Source organism: Nerophis ophidion, linkage group LG14, assembly GCF_033978795.1.
Source record: "Nerophis ophidion isolate RoL-2023_Sa linkage group LG14, RoL_Noph_v1.0, whole genome shotgun sequence".
In the NCBI taxonomy this organism is placed as follows: Eukaryota; Metazoa; Chordata; class Actinopteri; order Syngnathiformes; family Syngnathidae; genus Nerophis; species Nerophis ophidion.
In genome coordinates, this window is record NC_084624.1 from 29,802,116 (window position 1) to 29,829,745 (window position 27,630).

The 27,630-nt window shown below is 39.5% G+C and overlaps 1 protein-coding gene across 1 annotated transcript in view; it reads right to left on the minus strand.

Annotated features, from left to right (window-relative positions):
• The window catches only part of arhgap21b (Rho GTPase activating protein 21b), a 67,697-nt gene extending 49,347 nt beyond the window's left edge, over positions 1-18,350 (minus strand). The window contains exons 1-2 of the mRNA XM_061920341.1: positions 18,142-18,350; positions 12,169-12,354 (exon numbers count right to left, since the gene is read on the minus strand). Coding sequence (XP_061776325.1) covers positions 12,169-12,240 — 72 coding nt within the window. The 5' untranslated portion in view covers positions 12,241-12,354; positions 18,142-18,350. The remainder of the gene's footprint in view (positions 1-12,168; positions 12,355-18,141) is intronic.
• Positions 18,351-27,630: the final 9,280 nt, after the last annotated feature.

Sequence of the window (27,630 nt, forward strand, 5' to 3'; positions counted from 1 at the left end):
CAGGGGTACACTTTCATCAAGTGTATGATGCTGCAAGAAACCTCATGAAAACATATTTACACATAAGTGTATGATGCTGCAGGTACTTAAACATGTTACCGTGCTCCCACTGATGGGCTAACCTGGTGCAGAAAAGCAAATAAACAATCAATCAATCAATCAATGTTTACTTCCATCCATCCATCCATCATCTTCCGCTTATCCGAGGTCGGGTCACGGGGGCAACAGCCTAAGCAGGGAAACCCAGACTTCCCTCTCCCCAGCTACTTCGTCTAGCTCTTCCCGGGGGATCCCGAGGCGTTCCCAGGCCAGCCGGGAGACATAGTCTTCCCAACGTGTCCTGGGTCTTCCCCGTGGCCTCCTACCGGTTGGACGTGCCCTAAACACCTCCCTAGGGAGGCGTTCGGGTGTTTACTTATACAGCCCTAAATCCCTAGTGTCTCAAAGGGCTGCACAAAACACCACGACATCCTCGGTAGGCCCACATAAGGGCAAGGAAAACTCACACCCAGTGGGACATCGGTGACAATAATGACCCAGTGGGACGTCGGTGACAATGATGACTATGAGAACCTTGGAGAGGAGGAAAGCAATGGATGTCGAGCGGGTCTAACATGATACTGTGAAAGTTCAATCCACAATGGATCCAACACAGTCGCGAAAGTCCAGTCCAAAGCGGATCCAACACAGCAGCGAGAGTCCGGTTCACAGCGAAGCCAGCAGGAAACCATCCCAAGCGGAGGCGGATCAGCAGCGCAGAGACGTCCCCAGCCGATACACAGGGAAGCAGTACATGGCCACCGGATCGGACCGGACGCCCTATACAAGGGAGAGTGGGACATAGAAGAAAAAGAAAAGAAACGGCAGATCAACTGGTCTAAAAAGGGAGTCTATTTAAAGGCTAGAGTATACAAATGAGTTTTAAGGTGAGACTTAAATGCTTCTACTGAGGTGGCATCTCGAACTGTTACCGGGAGGGCATTCCAGAGTACTGGAGCCCAAATGGAAAACGCTCTATAGCCCGCAGAATTTTTTTGGGCTTTGGGAATCACTAATAAGCCGGAGTCCTTTGAACACAGATTTCTTGCCGGGACATATGGTACAATACAATCGGCAAGATAGGATGGAGCTAGACCGTGTAGTATTTTATACGTAAGTAGTAAAACCTTAAAGTCACATCTTAAGTGCACAGGAAGCCAGTGCAGGTGAACCAGTACAGGCGTAATGTGATCAAACTTTCTTGTTCTTGTCAAAAGTCTAGCAGCCGCATTTTGTACCAACTGTAATCTTTTAATGCTAGACATGGGGAGACCCGAAAATAATACGTTACAGTAATCGAGGCGAGACGTAACAAACGCATGGATAATGATCTCAGCGTCTTTAGTGGACAGAATGGAGCGAATTTTAGCGATATTACGGAGATGAAAGAAGGCCGTTTTAGTAACGCTTTTAGTGTGTGCCTCAAAGGAGAGAGTTGGGTCGAAGATAATACCCAGATTCTTTACCGTGTCGCCTTGTTTAATTAATTGGTTGTCAAATGTTAGAGTTGTATTATTAAATAGAGTTCGGTGTCTAGCAGGACCGATAATCAGCATTTCAGTTTTTTTGGCGTTGAGTTGCAAAAAGTTAGCGGACATCCATTGTTTAATTTCATTAAGACACGCCTCCAGCTGACTACAATCCGGCGTGTTGGTCAGCTTTAGGGGCATGTAGAGTTGGGTGTCATCAGCATAACAGTGAAAGCTAATACCGTATTTGCGTATGATGTCACCTAGCGGCAGCATGTAGAGACTGAAGAGTGCAGGGCCAAGGACCGAACCCTGGGGAACTCCACACGTTACCTTAACGTAGTCCGAGGTCACATTGTTATGGGAGACACACTGCATCCTATCAGTAAGACAAGAGTTAAACCAAGACAGGGCTAAGTCTGACATACCAATTCGTGTTTTGATACGTTCTAATAAAATATTATGATCGACGGTATCGAAAGCAGCGCTAAGATCGAGGAGCAGCAACATAGATGACGCATCAGAATCCATCGTTAGCAATAGATCATTAGTCATTTTTGCGAGGGCTGTCTCCGTGGAGTGATTTGCCCTGAAACCGGATTGAAAGGTTTCACATAGATTGTTAGACGCTAACATAAGAAACAACTTGCAAAACCCAGTCCAGATTAGCAGCAGGTGTAGTATAAAATCAGAGACAGTTCTTGTTTAGGAAAATGACCATATCCGCTTTCTCAGGCAGGATGCGTGAGCGTTCTGGACAGATAGTGTCTCCTGTCGAAGACGGGACACGCATTTATTTGTACTCCATGAACTCGGAGGTGCTTCATCATGTTCGACGTGCACCCTCCTAAGCACGAAACAGTCCTGTTGCACGTGTTACATTTCGCCAATATTTTTTTTTTGGGGGTAAAATAAAGCCACACTTTCGACCGTCGATGTCTGCTATCCATGCTTGACTGACTCACTCGGCTACATAGGCTCGGCTATGCTAACACTTCCGGCGGTGGGCGCTTCTTCGTTGGTGTTCAGCAGCTTCTTCTTCCGGGTCGGCGGACTTACTATTTTTTTCCCGTCCGACTGGGTATTGAAACTAGGAATCGAAATTTAAACTTTTGAACGATTCCGGGAGAATCGGGAAGTTAGTCCCGGTTCCAATCGATACTCGATACCCAACCCTAATTCCCGCTTGAAGCCGAACCACCGCCAGACGATGGACCCCGTGCTGTTTTTCTTGGGAATTAATTATTCCTCCATTTGTTACCATATTCGCACCTTCTTTCTCTCGTATTATACCTCGCAACACTTAGCTTGCATCACAGCTAACGTTAGCCACGCTGCTACCTCTCTGCTGGGCGAGGGCGTATACGTATGTGAGGTATGACGTGACAGTATGTGGCGTGTGTAAGAATGTTCACACGCTGTCTATGAGAAGGAGACACAAGAAGAAGTGGGGAGAGCCTGTAGTGTAATGCCCGCAGCTAAAAGCTACTGCGTGAGAACATATACTCGAATATTACGATATAGTTATTTTCTATATCGCACAGAGACAAACCCGCGATATATCGCGTGTATCCATATATCGCCCAGCCCTACGCTAAATATAATAAAAACAATAAAATAAATAAGTGGCACCAAAACTTATGAGCTCAATTGATTCCACGAACGAGTTCGCAACTCAAAACAGCCCTGCCTATTTATATTAATTAAAATTAATTTAATCTGTAAATGGCCCCACAAAAATAAAAAATAGGTACGAAATACTGTATGAAAACAATACTCACAGATAATACATAGATAAAATATTCAATATTTTTAGAACCACCAACTGCTTTAAGTGAATATATTCGCGCTCATACTATTTTATTGTATTCTGCTTTGTTTGTTTGATTGTCCTCCTTTTTGTTGAATACAATAGAATGCAACTACAGTAGTTTAATAAAGTAATATTGGACAGTATTTACTTTGAAGAGTGACTGCAGTTTTTTTGTTGTCAAAGTATACACCCACCTCAACCTGAGAGCCTCTCACGCATTTATGATTCAAAAGAATGCCAGGCTGATATTTGCACTGGGTGAGGCAGCCTGAAATCAACTCTTGGAATCAAAGTGTCATCAGACCTGTCTCACAGAGATTTTCGCACACAAAATCCTTGCTTAACCTAATCAGTGCCTCTGTCGTCACAAACAGTCTAGTCTTGCCTGTGCCATAAAACCTGTTGTTTACACGCTGGCTGACACGCTCCTACATTTACCATGGTCGCACTGTTTATATTTGGGGCCATGTATATTGTCTAGCTATTGTACACACTCCAAAAGCTACAACTCAGACCTCCACTATGGCACAATTCCACTGGACAACATTTTTAATATTCTGATTAATACAACATTCAGCAACATATGATAATATTGAAAATTTTACTTAAAAGTCCATTTATTACTATTATTACATTACAACATCTCCCGGCCTGTGTATTTAAAAATTACAGCTGATGTCACCAAATGACGTTTCACATTAACCTCTGAAAAGGAGTCTAATACACGATCCTAGAATGTTTGGGAACCAGGTTCTCTGTGGGCTGTTAAATTCTACACCACCTCTTATCCAAAGCGAACACTTTGCCGCGAAAAGGCTAAGGTAATAATACAGGGGCTGCCGGTGAGCTGTGGGCCATTCCAGTTTTGGAGAGTAGTACAAGGTTTAGTACAGTATCAAAACAACAACATTACGCATAATAAATATTTTTCAGCAACTAGCAGGTGTTTAACTAATCTGCAAAATGTGCAACAGAAAATTGAATTAATGAAGACAGTTATTTCCCAACAAAGATGGAGTACATGTTTTTATTTGATCAAAACAGCATCATGAACAGCTGAATCACATACCCTATTTTTGTCTTTTCCTCCAGAGACATCACAGACACAACCATAAAGCAACAGGAAGTAACAGACTCCTTCTATCCAATTGTGGCTCAATTTTCCCTTCCGATTGCCATCACTTAGCCATGCGATGCCTGTGCAGAGGCTTCTGTAAAAAGGCAGGCGGCCCAAATGAGATGGCTGACATTTAATGAGGCTAAGACTGTGGGTACTGCGGGGGAGCGGTTTGTCCATAGCTCCCTGCAGAGCTAAGCATGGTTCATGCTTTATCATCCAAAACAATAATCTATTACACTCCACTCTCATTTCCCTATCTCTCCTACAGCACGGGAAGCCAATGTGCAGGTCAAGTGGATCATGAAGGTTCCTCGCCCAGCAGCAGACCAGAATGAATCATTTAACATGCAGATTGGACCCACGACTAATCCAGAAAATACCATTCATTAACATTTCAGATACATGCAGACTGATTTTTGTTTTGTTACACTCTAATGCAGTTCCTTTCAATTGTAGAGCCGCACCCCCGCAATGTGATGCCAGGGAGAGGCACAGTGTAATGGCACGGTGTGACCCCTGGGGAACATACTTTGTCATTATCATGCAGTATAATTCTTCAAACATCGCTTTGAAAAGTTGTGCCCTACTAAAAATGCTCATTGTAGCTGTTAATCCTGACTTCTTCATTTTGATAAAAAAAAAAAAAGTCAGCACAAAAAGTTATATTAGTTTTTGTTTTGTAGGTTAAAGTGCTTTAACTATTGTGGTACTAATTTAATGTTGCTGATCAATTTGAATGTATTAGTTGAGTATGTTTATCTTATTTTTCAGTATCAAATGGTTGAATTTGGACAAAAAAATGTACATTACAAATGGGATTGTTTTTATTTCTGGAAAATTGTGCACTTTAAATATTTTCTGTTACAAACTAAAAACAAATATTTTTGTAAGTGGATGAAAAGCAGTCGAAAATGGATGGATGCAAGCTACATTTCTTCTTTCCTTTTTTTGTTTTTGCGGCAAAGAGAAATGTTTTCTTCTTTAGCCCTACTGTAAATGCAGTATGTAACCAACATTTTTGTATTATTAATTTGTCACTTCCATGTTGTCAATTGCCAGTGATTGACAACTGCTACATTTTAACCGTTGTTTCATGAGTATGATAAGTGTGGACCCACTTGAAGTTACTTGTAAAAGAAACTAGTCACTAAATTGGAGCAAGCCATCAAATGTTGTATATGAGAGACCAAATCTACTATGCAAGACAAACTAAATAAAGCTACGAGATTAAATGGCAAAGATAAAATCAAGTCTTTTTCTAGCTTTTTTGATAAAAAGCACTGCATTCTTAAAGGGGAAATGCTCGTTTTTTATTTTGCCTATCATTCACAATCCTAATGAGAGACATGACTATGGATGTTTTTATTTTTTTGCATTCTAAATATTAAATAAATACGATCAAAAGTTTGCTTACAATGGAGCCTACAGGGACCGTGCAATTCTGCCTATAAAGCCCTTAAAAAACATTGAAACACCTCCATTAAAGTTTTACATACATGATGTACAAACCCCGTTTCCATATGAGTTGGGAAATTGTGTTAGATGTAAATATAACCGCAATACAATGATTTGCAAATCATTTTCAACCCATATTCAGTTGAATATGTTACAAAGACAACATATTTGATGTTCAAACAGATAAACATTTTTTTTTTGCAAATAATCATTAACTTTAGAATTTTATGCCAGCAACACGTGACAAAGAAGTTGGGAAAGGTGGCAATAAACACTGATAAAGTTGAGGAATGCTCATCAAACACTTATAAGGAACAACCCACAGGTGTGCAGGCTAATTGGGAACCGGTGGGTGCCATGATTGGGTACTAAAGCAGTTTCTATGAAATGCTCAGTGAGTCACAAACAAGGATGGGGCGAGGGTCACCATTTTGTAAGCAAATTGTCAACCAGTTTAGGAACAACATTTCTCAACGAGCTATTGGATTTTACCATCTACAGTCCGTAAAATCATCAAAAAGTTCAGAGAATATGGAGAAATTACTGCAAGTAAGCGATGATATTACAGACCTTTGATCCCACAGGCGGTACTGCATCAAATACCAACATCGGTGTGTAAAGGATATCACCACATGGCCTCAGGAACACTTCAGAAAACCACTCTCAATAACTACAGTTGGTTACTACATCTTTAAGTGCAAGTTAAAACTCTACAATGCAAAGCTAAACCCATTTATCAACAGCACCCAGAAACGCCTCCCGCTTCATTGGGCCTGAGCTCATCTAAGATGGACAGATGCGAAGTGGAAAAGTGTCCTGTGGTCTGACGAGTCCACATTTCCAATTATATTCGGAAACTGTGGACGTGGGGCCCTCCGGAACAAAGAGGAAAATAACCATCCGGATTGTTATAGGCGCAAAGTTCAAAAGCAAGCATCTGTGATGGTATGTGGGTGTATTAGTGCTCAAGGCATGGGTAACTTACACATCTGTGAAGGCACCATTAATGCTGAAAGGTGCTTACAGGTTTTGGAGCAACATATGTTGTCATCCAAGCAACGTTATCATGGACGCCTCTGCTTATTTCAGCAAGACAATGCCAAGTCACGTGTTACAACAGCGTGGCTTCGTAGTAAAAGAGTGCGGGTACTTTCCTGGCCCGCCTGCAGTCCAGACCTGTCTCCCATTGAAAATTTGTGGCGCATTATCCATCCATCCATTTTCTACCGCTTGTCCCTTACGGGGTCGCAGGGGGGGCTGGCGCCTATCTCAGCTACAATCGGGCGGAAGGCGGGGTATATCCTGGACAAGTCGCCACCTCATCGCAGTGTGGCGCATTATGAAGCGTAACATACGACAGCGGAGACCCCAGACTGTTGAACAACAGAAGCTCTACATAAAACAAGAATGGGAAAGAATTCCACTTTCAAAGTAGGGCTGGGCGATATATCGATATACGACGGGTTTGTCTCTGTGCGATATTGAAAATGATTAATTCGTAATATTCGAGTAGACGTTCTCACGCAGCTGAGGGCATTACTCTCTCCTCCTCTTTCCTGTGTCTCCTCACAGACAAGCAGGCGCACATTCATATGCCACATACTGTCACGTCATACGTATACGCCCTCGCCCAGCGGAGAGGAAGCGGCGTGGCTAACGTTAGCTGTGATGCTAGCGGGTTGTTGCGGAGAAAGAAGGTGCGAATCTCATAACAAATGAAGGAAGAATTAATTCCCAAGAAAAACAGCAGGGGGCCCATCGTCTGGCGGTGGTTCGGCTTCAACCGGGTATATGTCGAATAGACAACTTTAATTTGTCATGTGTGGTGCACAAGCGTTGCTACCAAAAGTAGCATTACTCCTAATATGTAGCATCATTTGAAAAGTCACTTGCTAATAACTTTAATAAATACAGTTTTGGTAAATTGACTTGGTTGTGATTTCCTTCTCTGCATGAAAGTTTAAAAGTAGCATATATTAGTGCAGTATGAACAAGAATGTTTTAATGTAGACACATAGAATCATCTTACTGCTGTCATTATATGCATCAAGTGTTCATTCAAGATTAAGGCAAAATATCGAAATATATATCGTATATCGCGATATGGCCTAAAAATATTTCGGTATTAAAAAAAGGCAATATCGCCCAGCCCTATTTCAAAGCTTCAACAATTTGTTTCCTCAGTTCCCAAACGTTTATTGAGTGTTTCAAAAGAAAATGTGACGTAACACAGTGGTGAACATGTCCTTTCCCAACTACTTTGGCACGTGTTGCAGCCATGAAATTCTAAGTTAGTTATTATTTGCAAAAAAAAAATGAAGTTCATGAGTTTGAACCTCCAATATCTTGTCTTTGTAGTGCATTCAACTGAATATGGGTTGAAAATGATTTGCAAATCATTGTATTCAGTTTATATTTACATCTAACACAATTTCCCAAATCAGATGGAAACGGGGTTTGTAAGTATATATGTAATGTAGTAATGGGCACATTTATAATAACATTTAAAATGAACGTATTTTGATAATTTTAAGCAGACGTGGTGCAATCGTTCAAAAAACGCAGCACGTTTGCTGTTTTTTTATTCACTGATTATTACTCACTGCAGACTTTACTACACTTACTGTATAAGGTCTGCTGTCATTAGCATGCAAACTGCTAGGATGTTCATATATTCCCATTTGAATGAAGAATGACCATTATCCTAACAAAGAAACGGGGTGGAGGGAGTGACCAAGAGTATTTTAGTGTCGTTCTTGACATTTTCGAATCCTAAATGGCTTTCAAAGTGAGAAGCAAGAAAGCAGCAGACCACTCGATAATGTAAACAGAAGCACACACCGTAGCGATCACGGCGCCACTATGAGTAGTTTGCGCTTATAATTACAATGTCAATAATACTTGGTTAATATTCAAGTCACAAATTGTAAATGGAGTATTGTTGGCAGTTTTCGAATGGTTATATATTGGATTTTATGGGCGAAATATAAGACCTCCCATTGGCTCCGCTGTAAGTGGACTTTCACTTACGTTTATTTATGAGTTAGAATGCATTAAAAAAATCCATCTGTCATTATGTCTTTCATGGAAAAATTCTAAAAAAGGTGCAGTTCCACTTTTAGCTAAATGCATTACATGTTTTTTTGGATTATTTGAGTCTTTCCATTGATCTGTTGATGATGTAGTGTGCTTCCGCCACAAAATTAGCACATGAATTAGTTGCTGCTGCAGCCTCATTACAGGAAAGATTTCCACAACTGAAGCTGTACGCTCACATCTTTAAATGCTGCTAAAGCTTGTTGTGCTAAACCAGAATGTTTATTTATTGTAACAAGGGAATAGCTCATTACAGCAGATAATGTTTAAATTGTAGCAGGACAAAATACGGTCCGTATCATAATTGCTAGAAGCTAGCAAATTTATGTAACTCTTGCTGGCAGTTGCAATGCAGGTTGTTGATTATAACAAAGATAAGCACATAATCCATTTATTTTTCTTAGTATTACCGTGAGCCTGGGACCAAAGAAAAGTCTGCATTAGTACTATGACAAACCATGTGATTATAATATGTGATATCTAATTAAATATTGGGGGATATTTAGCTTACTTTGATCCTAGCGCCACATGAAGTTGCCGCCAGGTAGAGTTTTGAATCCTTTAAGACTAGGAATGTCCGAGAATATCTGCAGTCTGATATGATTGGCCGATAAATGCATTAAAATGTAATATTGGAAATTACCGGTATTGGTTTCAAAATTATCGGCATCGGTTTCAAAAAGTAAAATTCACGACTTTTTAAAATGCTGCTGTGTACACGGACGTAGGGAGAAATACAGAGTGCCAAAAAACCTTAAAGGCCTACTGAAACCCACTACTACCCACCACGCAGTCTGATAGTTTATATATCAATGATGAAATATTAACATTGCAACACATGCCAATACGACCTTTTTAGTTTACTAAATTGCAATTTTAAATTTCCCGGGACTTTTTTCTTGAAAATGTCGCGTAATGATGACGTGTACGCGTGACGTCACGGGCTGTTATGGTTATGAGCGCTGCACTCACACACAGCCACACAAACACACAGTGATTCCTTGTTTAAAATTCACGGAGTTGAACCTTTACTAAGGATCACAGCGGACATGGATCCCGACCGAATGTCAACCAGCAGGTTTCGGTGAGAAAATTGTGGTTAAAAAGTCGCCACTTACCGAATATCAGCTGAGCTTGCGCCCCCCGTACAGCTGCCGTCGACTTCCCCGAGACACTGCGGGTCAACACCCGGCCGTGGACGTACACTTCCGACTATCAGGTACTGTTAAACTCACTAAAACACTAGCAAAACAATAGAAAGATAAGGGATTTCCCAAAATTATCCTAAAAAATGTCTCTAAAAACATATGAATCCGTCTCAATGCAACGCGATTGCAATCGCGTTTTTCTTTTTTTTAAATTGTTTATTTATTTTTTCTAGTCCGTCGCTATCAATATCCTCAAACATGAATCTTTCATCCTCGCTCAAATTAATCGGGAAATTGTCGTTTTCTCGGTCCGAATAGCTGTTTTTGTTGGAGGCTCCTATTAAAATCAATGTGAATATATGAGGAGCCATCAACATGTGACGTCATCTTCTGCGACTTCCGGTAGAGGCAGGGCTTTTCTCCAGTTGCGAACTTTATCGTGGATGTTCTCTACTAAATCCTTTCAGCAAAAATATGGCAATATCACGAAATGATCAAGTATGACACATAGAATGGACCTGCTATCCCCGTTTAAATAAGAAAATCTCATTTCAGTAGGCCTTTACAGGCACTGCCTTTGCGTGCCGGCCCAGTCACATATCTACGGCTTTTCACACACACAAGTGAATGCCATGCATACTTGGTCAACAGCCATACAGGTCACACTGAGGGTGGCCGTATAAACAACTTTAACACTGTTACATATATGCACCACACTGTGAAGCCACACAAACAAGAACGACAAACACATTTCGGGAGAACATCCGCACCGTAACACAACATAAACACAACAGAACGAATACCCAGAACCCCTTGCAGCACGAACTCTTCCGGGACGCTACAATATACACCACCCGCTACGCCCGCCACCTCAATCCCCCCCCCATGTCCTCATGCTCTCTCAGGGAGAGCATGTCCCAAATTCCAAGCTGCTGTTTTGAGGTATGTTAATAAAATAATGCACTTTGTGACTTCAATGATAAATCTGGCAGTGCCATGTTGGCATGTTTACCATAACTTGAGTTGATTTATTTTGGAAAACCTGGTTACATTGTTTAATGCATCCAGCTGGGCATCACAACAAAATTAGGCATAATTCCACAACTGTATATATCGGTATTGGTTGATATCGGAATAGGTAATTAAGAGTTGGAATATCGGATATCGGCAAAAAAGCCATTATCGGACATCTCTACTTAAGACTATTCCCATAGAGGAAAGGCTAAGAGCTGAATGTTAAAATAAAGATGGAGGATGGATAAAATGTAAGAAAGCCATAGTTTCTATAAGTAGATGTATCCATATGTATCTATTAAGAATACAGACAGCTAGTTACTTTACTGAATTCTTCTGATGAAAATATTTGTCGTTTGTCATTAGTCAGTCAGTCTGTCAGTCAGTCAATATACTCGTCATTTGTCATCGAGTTATTAGTTTGCTATTTGGTCGTTAAGTCAATCAGTTCATTGGTCAGTCAGCCAACTCCTTCCTTTTTGTCTGGTTGTTAGTCAGATGATAAGGTGATCATTTCGTCATTGGTTGGCCATTCCACTTTTTTGTTAGCTGTTCGATCAGTCGGTCAGTCTACTTGCTTTCGCCTGATGAGTCTGATGATAATTCCTTCATTTAATTCGTTGGTAAGGCAATAAGTCAACTTGTTCAATTGCTGGCAGCTTGTTATTTAGTTTGTTTGTAATTCATTGGTCAGTTACATGGTTATAAAGAGTTGCAAATAAATGCTTTGCTGGTCACTATTAGTCTCAAATTTGAGTCACAAAACTTCAGTTGCCCTTTGTTACTAAAATAAATAAATAAATAGCTGTATTGAGGAAAAAATGGCCACATAATTATACAGTTACAAGCACAAACAGCTGTGCCAAAGTGTCAAGCACTGATAACCCCCACAAACCACACTGAACTGAACAGAGATGCCTCTGGAAATCCTGAATCAGCAGGCCTTTTTTTCCCAATGGAACCCCACTGTTCACCAATTAAAAAAATAAATCTTATTCATGATCCGCAACGTACCTCACAGTAAGACAATCTTGCTTGTTGTCGCTCTTCATCTTCACAAGAATGAGTCCAACGTGATGCCATCATTCAACTTGACTTAAAATCCTCTCAGTTGACGCCCACATTGACAAAGGTAGCGATAATTTGTGATTCACGCCTTCCAAGTTACACCTTCATCGTTGCTGGTTTTTTCTAATCCATCTGAAAGAGAGAAGGCAAACACACCGTTTCTATGCCTGCACTGTAATGAATGACACTGATGGAACCTCACTGCATAATGGCCTGCAGGGGAAAATAACTCACTACATTTGTGAAAGTTATGGTAGACCATATGTTGGCATTATTGTGGAAATATGACTTAACGCATCTTTACACTAGCATGTTGCTGGGAAAAAAGGTGCCTCAAGTGAGATTGACCCGAATATAAGACATATATATATATATATATATATATATATATATATATATATATATATATATATATATATATATATATATATATATATATACACATACACACACACAGTATATGTATATATATATATATATATATATATATATATATTAGGGGTGTAACGGTACGTGTATCTGTATTGAACCGTTTCGGTACGGGGTTTCGGTTCGGTACAAGGGTGTATCGAATGAGTTTGTATTCTAAAGTCTTAACAAGCTGCTCTGCTTTCTGCCTCTGTCTGAGCAGTGAGCACCCAGCATTGTCTAACCAACACAACCATCTGATTGGTTACATGCAAAGCCAATCAGCAGTGCGTATTCAGAGCGATTTAACAGCCAATCAGCAGTGCGTATTCCGAACGCATGTTGTAAATGCTTCATTGTCGAGCAGACATGTGTTTAGCAGCGGACATCGTACCCTCCCCAAATTGTAAAAAACACTTTCCAGTCACAACTATTACAAACATCACTATGAGCCCGTTGACATTTTAGAAGCATAAACTGCAGCTCAGCTCGCTCACAGTTCTGGCTTGAGGTGATGTGAAGGCTAATTAGCTTTTAGCGTTACGTTAGCTCATTTTGCTGTGTGTGTGTGTGTGTGTGGGTGCGTGTGTGTGTGCGTGTGTTAGGGGCAGCAAAGCCCTGTCTGTCTGCTATTTCACATGAACTAACATGAACTCCATAGATTTCAGGGATGAGTAGTCTCTCCTATTGCAATTGTACTATTTGTAAAATATATTCAGGGGGTGTCACGGATACAAAAGATTCTGGGTATTTGTTGTGTTGCGTTTATGTTGTGTTACTGTGAGGATGCTCTCCCGAAATGTGTTTGTCATTCTTGTCTGGTGTGGCTTCACAGCGTGGCGCAAATTAGTAAGTGTTAAAGTTGTTTATATCACAACCATCAGTGTACTCTGTATCACCCAGTATGCCCTTCAATCTTGTACGTGTGATTGCGGAAGCTGCACACAACATGTTGCCGGACTAACAATCGGTTTGTAAATGTTGTTGAAGGTGTCAAAGGCAATGGCTTCACAGCCTGCCCATATTCTTGTCATCAGGATGAACACCATTGGATATTTGCGAGAATTTTAGCGGCTCCCATTGTCTTCATTACTCTGTGAAACGGGTTTAAATAGCTCTGTGAGTGGTAAAGGTGGCTGACCTCTGATGTATTTCAGCGGGCGGGTGGCGGGTGGATGAGGTTCTGATAAAATGTTGGTTCGGGTGGACGGTGGGTGGATGACGACTTTGGTGATGCGGTTGCGGATGATATAATTGCCTATCCGCGCATCTCTAATACATACATATATATATACATACATATATACATAGATATATATATATACATACATACATACATACATACATGTGTGTGTGTGTGTGTGTGTGTGTATATATATATATATATATATATATATATACATACACACACACACACACACACACACACACACACATATATATATACATATATTTATTTATATTAAGGGAGTAAAAAATGGTATGTTTGAATGAATTGCGATTTTTATTTTTCCGAGTCATGTTTCCTTTTTGTCCTGTTTGTTTATGACTTTCGGTTCATGCAAGTACATTTTACACTGCGGTCATGGAATTTCCCCAATGTGGGATAATTAAAGATAATAGTGATCAATGAAGATGAGTCACAAAACAACTGTGGAACGCCTATGAAATACAATTAACAAAATATGAATAGACTGATTTAACTATTGTGCGATGAGGTGGCCACTTGTCCGGGGTGTACCCCGCCTTCCGACCGAAATGCAGCCAAGATAGGCTCCAGCGAAGCCCCCGCGACCCCGAAAGGGACAAACGGTATAGGAAATGGATGGATGGATGATTTAAATCAGTGGTTCTCAAACTTTTTTCAGTGATGTATTCCCTGAGAACATTTATTTAATTCAAGTACCCCCTAATCAGAACAAAGCATTTTTGGTTGAAAAAAGAGCTAAAGAAGTAAAAAACAGCACTATGTCATCAGTTTCTGATTCATTAAATTGTATAACAGTGAAAAAATATTGCTCATTTGTAGTGGACTTTCCTGAACTATTTGGAAAAAAATATATAAAAATAACAAAAAAATTGTTGAAAAATAAACAAGTGATCCAATTATAAATAAAGTTTTTTTACACATAAAAGTAATCATCAACTTAAAGCGCCCTCTTTGGGGATTGTAATAGATATCCATCTGGATTCATGAACTTAATTCTAAATATTTCTTCACAAAAAAAGAAATCTTTAACATCAATAGTTATGGAACATGTCCACAAAAAAATCTAGCTGTCAACACTGAATATTGCATTGTTGCATTTATTTTCATTTTATGAACTTATATTCATATTTTGTTGATTATTCAATAAATATATTTCTAATGGAATTTTTAATTGTTGCTATTTCTGGAATATTTTTTTAAGTCTCACGTACCCCTTGGCATACCGATGTTGTAAGCATTTCACCAATCTTGCGCACTTTGCAAATTTGGACGCGATCTAACAGCAAAACAGTCTCCCAACACTGCGTAGATGGTATCAAGGCCTATTTATCCAAGCGTGAGGGTTGGGAAACGAAGGTGTTTGGTGAGGGAAGTGTGGATTCAGGCCGGGTGGCCTATTTCAAGATCCAGGTAACCCTACATTATTATATTTTATAAATAGTAAACCAAGTTGTGGTAGTAGTTTAGTCAGTAGTTTAGTCGTGGATGTACACTGTATAGTGATGAATCCAATAAACATTTGATTTGATATGACAATCAATATGCAAAATGTGGTTGCGCATTTTGCAAATTGCGCCCATTGGTATTGTGCTTACAACACCTTGTAGTACCCCCATTTGAGTACCACTGATTTAACTGAGAGTGAAATTATTGTGGTGAGGTGGCGACTTGTCCAGGGTGAATGAAGCTGAGACAGGCTCCAGACAACCCCGCGACCCCGGGAGGGACAAGGAGTAGTAACTGGATGGATATAATAAGCGTTATAGAAAAAAAAAGTCTCAAAAGCCTACTGAAACCCACTACTACCCACCACGCAGTCTGATAGTTTATATATCAATGATGAAATATCAACATTGCAACACATGCCAATACGGCCTTTTTAGTTTACTAAATTGCAATTTTAAATTTCCGGGGAGTTTTTTCTTGAAAACGTCACGTAATGATGACGCGTACGCTTGACGTCACGGGTAGTTATGAAAATAAGCGCTGCGCACACACACAGCTAAAAGTCGTCTGCTTTAACCGCATAATTACACAGTATTTTGGAGATCTGTGTTGCTGAATCTTTTGCAATTTGTTCAATTAATATTGGAGGAGTCAAAGTACAAAGACGGAGTTTGGAAGCTTAAGCCTTTAGCCACACAAACACACGGTGATTCCTTGTTTAAAATTCACGGAGGTGAAGCTTTACTGTGGATCAGAGCGGACATGGATCCCAACCAAATGTCAACAAACAGGTTTCGGTGAGAAAATTGTGGTAAAAAGTCGCTTCTTACCGGATATCAACTGTGCTTGTGCCGCCTATAAAGCTGCCGTCGACTTCCCTGAGACACTGCGCGTCAACACCCGGCCGTGGACGTACACTTCCGACTATCAGGTACTGTTAAACTCACTAAAACACCAGCAACACAATAGAAAGATAAGGGATTTCCCATAATTATCCTAGTAAATGTCTCTAAAAACATATGAATCTGTCTCAATACAATTGCGTTTTTTTTTCCTTTTTTTTCTTTTTCTAGTCCCTCCCTATCAATATCCTCAAACACGAATCTTTCATCCTCACTCAAATTAATGGGGAAATTGTCGTTTTCTCGGTCCGAATAGATGTTTTTGTTGGAGGCTCCCATTAAAATCAATGTGAATATGTGAGGAGCCATCAACATGTGACGTAATCGTCTGCAACTTCCGGTAGAGGCAGGGCTTTTCTCTTAGCACCGAAAGTTGCAAACTTTATCGTGGATGTTCTCTACTAAATCCTTTCAGCAAAAATATGGCAATATCGCAAAATGATCAAGTATGACACATAGAATGGACCTGCTATCCCCGTTTAAATAAGAAAATCTCCTTTCAGTAGGCCTTTACATCAATATTTTTGGAACATGTCCACAAAAAAATCTAGCTGTCAACACTGAATATTGCACTGTTGCATTTATTTTCAGTTTATGATCTTATATTCATATTTTGTTGAGGTATTATTCAATAAATATATTTCTAAAGGATTTTTGAATTGTTGCTATTTCTAGAATTTTTTTTTAAGTCTCACGTACCCCTTGGCATACCGATGTTGTAAGCATTTCACCAATCTCGCGCACTTTGCAAATTTGGACGCGATCTAACAGCAAAACAGTCTCCCAACACTGCGTAGATGGCATCAAGGCCTATTTATCCAAGCGTGAAGGTTGGGAAACGAAGGTGTTTGGCGAGGGAAGTCTGGATTCAGGCTGGGTGGCCTATTTCAAGTTCCAGGTAACCCATCCATCCATTTTCTACCGCTTATTCCTTTTAGGATCGCTGGTGCCCATTTCAGCTACAATCCTGGACACCCTGGACAAGTCGCCACCGCATCGCAGGGGCCAACACAGTCAGACAGACAACATTCACACTCACATTCACACACTAGGGCCAATTTTGTGTTGCCAATCAACCTACATTATTATATTTGATAAATTGTAAACCAAGTTGTGGTAGTAGTTTAGTCTGTAGTTTAGTCCAATAAAAATTTTATTTGATTTGACATTAAATATGCAAAATGCGGTTGCCCATTGGTATAGTGCTTACAACACCTTCAAGAACCCCCATTTGAGAACCACTGATTTAACTGAAAGTGAAATGATTGTGATAAGGTGGCGACTTGTCCAGGGTGAATGAGGCTGAGACTGGATCCAGACAACCCCGCGATCCCGGGAGGGACATGCGGTAAAAAATGGATGGATGAAATAAGTGTTATAGGAAAAAAATAGTTTTAATAAAGACGTACAGGGTCGCCTTATATTGGGGTCAATACTGATAATCAGCTTCCCGATTAAACGTGAACGAAATGCTAATATGGATGAAAAAAATGTTTAAAATATTATTTGTTGAGGGACACAAAACACATGGACAAACCATTAGGATTGTTGTCGCAACAACGTGGACAGTAGTCGACGCCGCATCACCAACAATGACACGCAACAAGTGAAGCAAGGGCGAATAAAATAAAGGCGATTCACCTTATATCTGTGTAAGTATAAAGGATTTTATACCCTATATTTAAAAAAAATAACAACATGTTTTTTGATTGAAAAATAGCCATTGTTTTGCTCGACCGATCGAATGATCAAGCACACACGAACTAGACAGTTGAATTATAACTTATTTCATTAGTTTCAACACAAATACACACGCCAACTACCCACAGAGAAACCGATTAGACGACATCTTGTAAACAAGTTTGGTGAAAAAGTAAACAAAGGTGACAATGAAACTTAACGCGTAGGGCTAGTTAGCAGCCATGCTAATAGTAGGAGTTGTAACAAAGTTACCTGAGGACTTGCGGCGCGGTGTCGTTCCAGGCGAGCCACAGCGGCAGCGGTCGTCGATAAAAGAGAGTAAAAAAGCGAGTAAAACCATAGTAAATGGGCTCCGAGGTGGGATAGCATAATGTAATTTAATTGGAGTATAAACGGCTTCCCACGCACGGGAGGCGCATGGTGTCGTTCTGTGGCTGCCGGAGGTTTTTTTTTTTTTTTGGCTTCTAGCGTTCCCAACTCTATGGGAGTCCACCTTCGGTCAACAGGACACGCTGAGCCAATCACAGACGGCCTTGCATTTGATACGACCAATCAGGTGGGAGTTAACACCGACTAGCCACAGTACAGCCAAAGGCTTGTTTAGAACCGTTTAAGTCAGTGGTCCTCAACCACCGGTCCGTGACGCATATGCTCCAAAGCATTCACATAATTAATATGGTTTTCAACACCAAAATTAATATATTTTCATTGAACTTCTTCATCTTCTTCTCCAGATTTTGGCGTGCTCTATCTTCCACTTTTTTCATCGACTCAAACCATTCCAGTGGCGGGTTTTCCCTTGCCAAATTCCCCAAATTCCCAGAATGCCAGGTTTCACGGGACATTTTTCCTATTCAAAATGAATTGGCCATTTTTCAAACTTCCACATTTCCACATTTTTCAACCGATTCAAACCATTCCACCCTTAAAGGCCTACTGAAACCCACTACTACCCACCAGGCTGTCTGATAGTTTATACATCAATGATGAAATATTAACATTGCAACACATGCCAATAAGGCCTTTTTAGTTAACTAACTTACATATTTAATTTTCCTGGGAGTTTCGTCTTCGAAACGTTGTGTAATGATGACGTGTACGCAAGACGTCACGGGTTTTTAGGAAGTATGAGCGCTGCGCACATACCCAGCTAAATGTCGTCTGCTTTAACGGCATAATTACACAGTATTTTGGACATCTGTGTTGCTGAATCTTTTGCAGTTTGTTCAATTAATATTGGAGAAGTCACAGTAGAAAGATGGAGTTGGGAAGCTTTAGCCTTTAGCCACACAAACACACGGTGATTCCTAGTTTTAAATTCCTGGAGGTGAAACTTTCCTATGGATCAGAGCGCGGTCAAGCGAACATGGATCCTACCGAATGTCAACCAGCAGGTTTCGGTGAGAAAATTGTGGTTAAAAAGTCAGTTCTTACCGGAGAAAAGCTGAGCTTGTGCCGTCCATAGCTGCCGTAGACTCCCCTGAGACACTGCGCGTCAAGACACCCGTGAAGACACCCTTCCGACTATCAGGTACTATTTATCTCACTAAAACACTAGCAACACAATAGAAAGATAAGGGATTTCCCAGAATTATCCTAGTAAATGTGTCTAAAAACATCGGAATCCGTCCCAATGCAATCGCGTTTTTTTATTATTATTTTTTCCTAGTCCGTCTCTATCCATATCCTCAAACCCAAATCTTTCATCCTCGCTCAAATTAATGGGGAAATTGTCTTTTTCTCAGTCCTAATAGCTTTTTTTTGTTGGAGGCTCCCATTAAAAACAATGTGAATAAGTGAGGAGCCATCAAACATGTGACGTCCTCGTCTGCAACTTCCCGTAGAGGCAGGGCTTTTCTGTTAGCACCGAAAGTTGCGAACTTTATCGTGGATTTTCTCTACTAAATCCTTTCAGCAAAAATATGGCAATATCGCGAAATAATCAAGTATGACACATAGAATGGACCAGCTATCCCCGTTTAAAAAAGAAAATCTAATTTCAGTAGGCCTTTAACATAATGATAAATGGGTTGTACTTGTATAGTGCTTCTCTACCTTCAAGGTACTCAAAGCGCTTTGACACTACTTCCACATTCACCCATTCACACATTGATGGAGGGAGCTGCCATGCAAGGCGCTAACCAGCACCCATCAGGAGCAAGGTTGAAGTGTCTTGCTCAAGGACACAACGGACGTGACGAGGTTGGTACTAGGTGGGAATTGAACCAGAGACCCTCGGGTTGCGCACGGCTAATCTTCCACTGCGCCATGCATTCTCCTGGAGATTAAAACTTTAATTATTTAAAAAAAAAATTAAAATCCAAGAATTACCAGAATTACCATAAATTGATTAACGTGGACCCCGACTTAAACAAGTTGAAAAACTTATTCGGGTGTTACCATTTAGTGGTCAATTGTACGGAATATGTACTGAACTGTGCAATCTACTAATACAAGTTTCAATCAATCAATCAATCCAAATTTTTCAAACCCTTTTTGTACCGTTTTTCTGGCAACTACTCCCTCCACATTTTTCAAACCATTCCAACCGTTCCACTGTCAAAAGATTCCTCTTAATAAGGACAAAAAACTAAGTTTGTTTACAAACTGGAAACATTCCCGGTTTTCCAGAAATTCCTTAATATAATTTCTCAATTAAAAATGTTACTACTTCAACATTTCTTGACCGATTTGAAAAATTCCAAAACCAACTATTTGAACTCCTTCAAAAAAGTTTGCTTTTTCCCAAAAAATCCCTCTTTTCCCCGAAATCCCCAAATTTCCAAGAAATTCCCACTGAAAAGAATGGGACATTTTTCAAAGTTCCACAATTCCCAATCAAACTGTGACAACTTCAAAATATTCAGCCTCTTCAAGAATTGTGTGCTCCCTTTCAAAAACTGTAAACAAATTCCCAGATTTCCAAGAATTCTCCGTTTTTAGGGACACTATCCCCATTCCAAATTAATTATCAATTTTTCACACTTTCACAGTTCCAACATTTTTCAACCGATTCCAAATATTCCACATTCAACAAATTCCACTCATCCTGGACATTCAAACTAAGTCTTTCCCAAATTTCAAACCAAATTCCGGTTATCCTGGAAATACACATGCTTCAACATTCAAAACATTCAAACTATTTTTCCTTTCGTACTTTATTCTGTCAGCATTGGAACATTCACATGCAATTCCTTCAGGAATTGCCTCATCTAGTTAATTTATAAACTACCACATGTTCTCCGACTTAACTTTCAAATTGCTGTTTTTATTTGCCACATGTGGAAAGCTGGTCCGTGAAAGTAATGCATACATTATACCGGTCCCTGGTGGAAAAAAGGTTGGGGAACCCTGTTTTAGGTATTTTGATTTGAGAGAATGTTAATCGGACACAATCACCATGGTTGTGTGCACATAAATAAATGTAAAATTAAATTTTACAAAACAAGACAGATGGATAAATGGGGTCAAGTTTTGGTCAAGGCAGTGCATGAGGAATGTAATAATATGTGCAGGCCGTTTAAGTGCACACTTCTGCGGGGTGTTGGCTGACTGAGAGGATTGCTGTGCTCCATTCCTCAGGGGCCCCCACCAACAAATGTCCCCCTTTATCCGCAGTCGAACAGAAGGGGCCACCTGTTTCTTTTGGCCATGGTTGGCTTTTGTTGTAGCAGAGGTCAGCTCAGGCAGGATACTTTCACAAAGATTGCCTGTCACTGTCCATATATGCACATAAACAACTCTCAAAACATTGTCAAAAGTACAAGTTTAAAAATCTACCCAAACAAAAGTAACTGGATCAAAATGTACTAAGTTACTTTTCACTGCAAAATAGGTGGCAAAAGCCTCAAGCCAAGTGGAGTAAAGGTGACAAAACAAAATTGCCCTTCTCATCCTTTACTGTGGACTGTTCTCAGCATTTGTTTTCCAATTTAAATTGTTTTCTTTGTCCATATAAAATAGTATAAAGAAAACATATTTTGGTATAGGGATTTTAAACATGTATTTTTAAAAAAAAGTACACCTACACATCACAACTATTTTGTCACAGTAATGCTAGTAAATCATTTGCTAATTTCTGCATGTGACAGCTGTGGAAAATAAATCCTAATAAGGTGACTGTATAAAACAGGGATTTTCAAACTGTGGCACATGCACCAGCAGTGGTACGCGTGCTCCATCTAGTGCAGGGGTCCGCAACCCAAAATGTTGAAAGAGCCATATTGGACCACAAAATACAAAAAAGTAATCGGTCTGGAACCGCCAAAAAATAAATAAAAGCCTTATAAAAGTGTTATAATGAAGGCATTACATGAAATGTCCAAATTAGCCTACTATCAAAACGACTATGTGTCGCAGGCTGACGCAAATCTTTGTTGACAGAAATGTTGAAATGCAATATTTATTCCACACATTTTTAAAACAATGGAAAACATTAGTAAAGTTTCTGGGAGGGTGAGATAACTACTGGAAATGACCGTTTTAGAATGGCCAATAGTATAGATGTGTGTGTCCAAGTAAAGGAAACAACAGGCATTCTTCTTCTAATAGATTTATTACAATCTTTGCAACCTGGGTATCGGTTACTGTGGTTTGGAACAACATGGCGCACAAACAACTATCAGGAATGTAGCCAATATTACATACATGAAACAAAAATAAACTAAATACACAGAGGACATAAGTAAAGGAAATTAAATTAGCTCAAATATAGCTACAAACGAGGCATAATGATGCAATATGTACATACAGCTAGCCTAAATAGCATGTTAGCATGGGTTAGCTTGCAGTCATGCGGTGACCAAATATTCCTGATTAGCACAAGTCAATAACATCAACAGAGGTCACCTTCTTGCATTCACGCACGGTGTAAAACGTTTGGTGGACAAAATGAGACAAAGAAGGAGTGGCATAAAACACGTCTTTCTGTGGCAGCATCAGAGAAAGTTATAGGGCGGCATAGCTCGATTGGTCGAGTGGCCGTGTCAGCAACTTGAGGGTTGCAGGTTCGATTCCCGCTTGTGCCATCCTAGTTACTGCCGTTGTGTCCTTGGGCAATACACTTTACCCACCTGCTCCCAGTGCCACCCACACTGGTTTAAATGTAACTTAGATATTGGGTGTCACTATGTAAAAGCGCTTTGAGTCACTTGAGAAAAGCGCTGTATAAATATAATTCACTTCACTTCACTTCACTACATGCTAACAAACTGTTGAGTCACAGTCCACACAACGGTGAGTTTAAGGGCCGCTGAAATTAGTAAGACAAAATGGCTCTTACCAAATACTCTCATCAGTGAAGCACAAAAATATTAAACAGTGGGCTTTCCAACAATTAAGAAGGTGTGTGTCGTGTTTGTCCTTCTACAGAAACCATATTAAAACAAAAAACATTTTTCACCGCATTTTTTCTCCATTTCCATACATTTTTGAAAAAGCTACACGGAGCTACCAGGGCGCCGCTAAAGAGCCGCATGTGGCTCTAGAGCCGCGGGTTGCTGACCATCGATTTAGTGGAATGCCAAAGAAAAACTTAAAAGTGTTATTGTTCAAACTGTGAGTAATGTTTCAGTGGCCAAACATATTTATTATACTTGTTCAATAAAACATTTGCTATTTTCTGATGAATGTTTAGGCCTACAATGCCACTGTATTTTAATGTTGGTCATTATGAAAATACTTGGAGAGCCAAGTGTTTTCTGAGGTGGTACTTGGTGGAAAATAGTTTGAGAACCACTGGTATGAGTACAACATTTGCATATATACTGTAAGCGCATCAAGAGAGATACTCCATCTTTGCTGACAGTTAATTCCCTGTGCTTTGGACTAGACTGTATAGTTTGCTTAGTTAATCATACCATTGCAGGATATGAAAGTACAATACATGGCATTGAGGCAGAAAGGAAACATACTTAAAATAAAATCTCTGAAAAAATGTATCCAAAGTAGTTTTTTATGAGTGTTTTTGGCATGTTTGCACTTTATTTTATCATAGTTTACAGATGAAGCAACATAACAGAAAAAACAAGTACAAAACCCAAAACCAGTGAAGTTAGCAAGATGTGTAAATCGAACATAAAAACAGAATACAATGATTTGCAAGTCCTTTTCAACCTGTATTCAATTGAATTGACTGCAAAGACAAGATACTTATCATTGGAACTGGTAAACTTTGTTATTTTTTTCAAATATTAGCTCATTTGGAATTTAATGTCTGCAACAGGTTTAAAAAAAGTTGGCACAAGTGGCAAAAAGACTGAGAAAGTTGAGGAATTCTCATCAAACACTTATTTGGAACATCCTTCAGGTGAACAGGCTAATTGGGAACATGTGGGTGCCATGATTGGGTATAAAAGAAGCTTCCATGAAATGCTCAGTCATTTACAAACAAGGATGGGCTGAGGGTCACTACTTTGTGAACAAATTGTCGAACAGTTTAAGAACAACATTTCTCAATGAGCTCTTACAAGGATAAAAAGGTTCAGAAAATCTGGAGAAATCACTGCACGTAAGCGGCAAGGCCAAAAACAAACATTGAATGCATGTGACCTTTGATCCCTCAGGTGGTAGCGCATCAAAACGCGTCAGTGTGTAAGGGATATCACCAAATGGGCTCAGGAACATTTCAGAAAACCACTGTCAGTAACTACAGATACAAAGCAAAAGCCATTTATCAACAACACCCAGAAACGCCGTCAGCATTGCTGGGCCCCAGCTCATCTAAGACGGACTGATGCAATGTGGAAAATAATTTCACCAGACAAGCTTCAAAAATTGGTCTCCTCAGTTCCCAAACATTTACTGAGTGTTGTTAAAAGGAAAGGTCATGTAACACAGTGGTAAAAATGGCCCTGTGCCAACTTTTTAAAGTTAATGATTATTTGCAAAAAAAAAAAAAAAAAATTCTCAGTTGAAACATCAAATATCTTGTCTTTGCAGATTAGTTAATTGAATATAAGTTGAAAATTATTTGCTAATAACAGTATTGTTTTTATTTACGATTTACATAACGTGCCACTTTCACTAGTTTGGTTGTTTGTAGGAAAATATGTTATCGTAACAAACGAATGGTAAATATAAGTAACCCAACATTTGACATTGTCAGCGTGCCGCAATACTAAATAATGTACTGCAAATGTTTTTCTACTAACATGAGTCAAAAGTCACAGCTAAAACCAAGATACTGCAGTAATGCTATGTGTCCCATAGCGTTAAATGGTTCCATGTGGAAATCATCGTCACGGTTTAATAAAGGTCATGCTGTCAATCCACATAAACAGCATGTGAAAAACCGTTTTGTTTAAATAGCACTCAGCGTCCCCAGCTTAAAGACCGGGAGTCATGTGTCAGGTGTATACAAAGAGCACAACAGTTCAACACAAATGATTCTTTTGTACCTTTTTGGCTCATTTGTGGGGCACGTATTTCTGTTTTTCCACCCTGTAATGGTGACCTGCCATGCTCTACAATATGATTGACAATAATAAACAGTCGCTACAAAGGTCCATAGAAAAAAGGACATCTTAGGAGGGCGTCCCGTTTTAATACATATAAAATACATTTAATCTGGCAATGACACCAAAAAGTTGCTCACGTAAGTTGATCCAACTAAAGAAAAAAATGTACTGTAAAAAGAATGCTAAAAAAAATGGTCCAGTTGTGCTAAAAATGCTACAAGGTTCTGACAATGGTGAAATGTTAAAAAAAGACAACAATCGTTTTATTTCCAAATGCTACATTTTTTCTACTTAAAAACCACTTCAGAGAGAATTAACTTCCATTTTTCTGGTTATGACAAGTTCCTTAAACTGTATTGAACAAAACAATAATATAAGACAAAAAGAGCAAAATTCCAGTCTTTTGCATGCAAGTTTTGTCTTTACAGTGAAGCCTCTACATACTCTTCCATACTCCATTAAAGGCCTACTGAAACCCACTACTACCCACCACGCAGTCTGATAGTTTATATATCAATGATGAAATATTAACATTGCAACACATGCCAATACGGCCTTTTTAGTTTACTAAATTGCAATTTTAAATTTCCCGGGAGTTTTTTCTTGAAAACGTTGCTTAATGATGACATGTACGCTTGACGTCACGGGCTGTTAGGAAATATGAGCGCTGCGCACACACACAGCTAAAAGTCGTCTGCTTTAACCGCATAATTACACAGTATTTTGTACACCTGTGTTGCTGAATCCTTTGCAATTTGTTCAATTAATATTGGAGAAGTCAAAGTAGAAAGATGGAGTTGGGAAGCTTTAGCCTTTAGCCACACAAACACACGGTGATTCCTTGTTTAAAATTCACAGAGTTGAAACTTTACTATGGATCAGAGCGAACATGGATCCCAACCGAATGTCAACCAGCAGGTTTCGGTGAGAAAATTGTGGTAAAAAGTCGCTTCTTACCGGATATCAACTGAGCTTGTGCCGCCTATAAAGCTGCCGTCGACTTCCCTGAGACACTGGGCGTCAACACCCGGCCGTGGACGTACACTTCCGACTATCAGGTACTGTTAAACTCACTAAAACACTAGCAACACAATAGAAAGATAAGGGTTTTCCCATAATTATCCTTGTAAATGTGTCTAAAAACATCTGAATCCGTCCCAATACTATCGCGTTTTTTTTTTTTTTTTCTAGTCCGTCGCTATCAATATCCTCAAACACGAATCTTTCAGCCTCGCTCAAATTAATGGGGAAATCGTCGTTTTCTCGGTCCAAATAGCTGTTTTTGTTGGCGGCTCCCATTAAAAACAATGTGAAGATGTGAGGAGCCATCAACATGTGACGTCATCATCTGCGATTTCCGGTAGATGCAGGGCTTTTTCTGTTAGCAAGCAAAAGTTGCAAACTTTATCGTGGATGTTCTCTACTAAATCCTTTTAGCAAAAATATGGCAATATCGCGAAATGATCAAGTATGACACATAGAATGGACCTGCTATCCTCGTTTAAATAAGAAAATCTAATTTCAGTAGGCCTTTAAGTATAAATACCTTAATGTACCTCAGTTCAATTGGCATTAGAGTTTCAACTCTGTGCGTTTGGATTTTTTGGCCAAAAATTTTGCTCCTTGCAAAAAATAGCACTCTATGGGTTAAATTAATCTACTTATAAACCGATGCACACACAATGGCGAAAATGTGTTTAAAAATGCACCTTTACTGTGTTGCCTGTGCTATTATTTTTCTGACAAATATACCACATGGATGGATGGATATACCACTTTGTGGCGCTGTTATTAAACACCCTGTATTGACTTTAAATTTCCCACACTTCTTAACAAGCTTTAGAAAACAGCCTAGTGCACAGGTGTCAAACGCAAGGCCTGGGGGCCACTTCTGGCTCGTCATATGTGTGGCCAGCGAAAGCCTGGGAAAAATAGGCTTCAATAAAATGCTTATTTAAAAAAAATTTTTTTTTTTACTAAATGCGTTCGTTCTTTAAATTTTGCCGGAAAAAAATGCGTATTTGAAACTTCAATATTATCGGATCATGCCAATTATATTATTATATACTGTATTGCAAAATTATATTTGTGAGATAAAATCACTTGCTTGTCACCTTTATTTTTGATTTTAAAGCAAGTTATACATAAAAAAATATAATTATCAAATGCATATGCATTTCAATTAATCATGATTCATCACAGGTTATTACCAGCATGCATAATGTGATGTAATTTAAAAATAGCGGCCCTCTTGAAGCAGCCATAACTGGGATGTGGCCCTCAA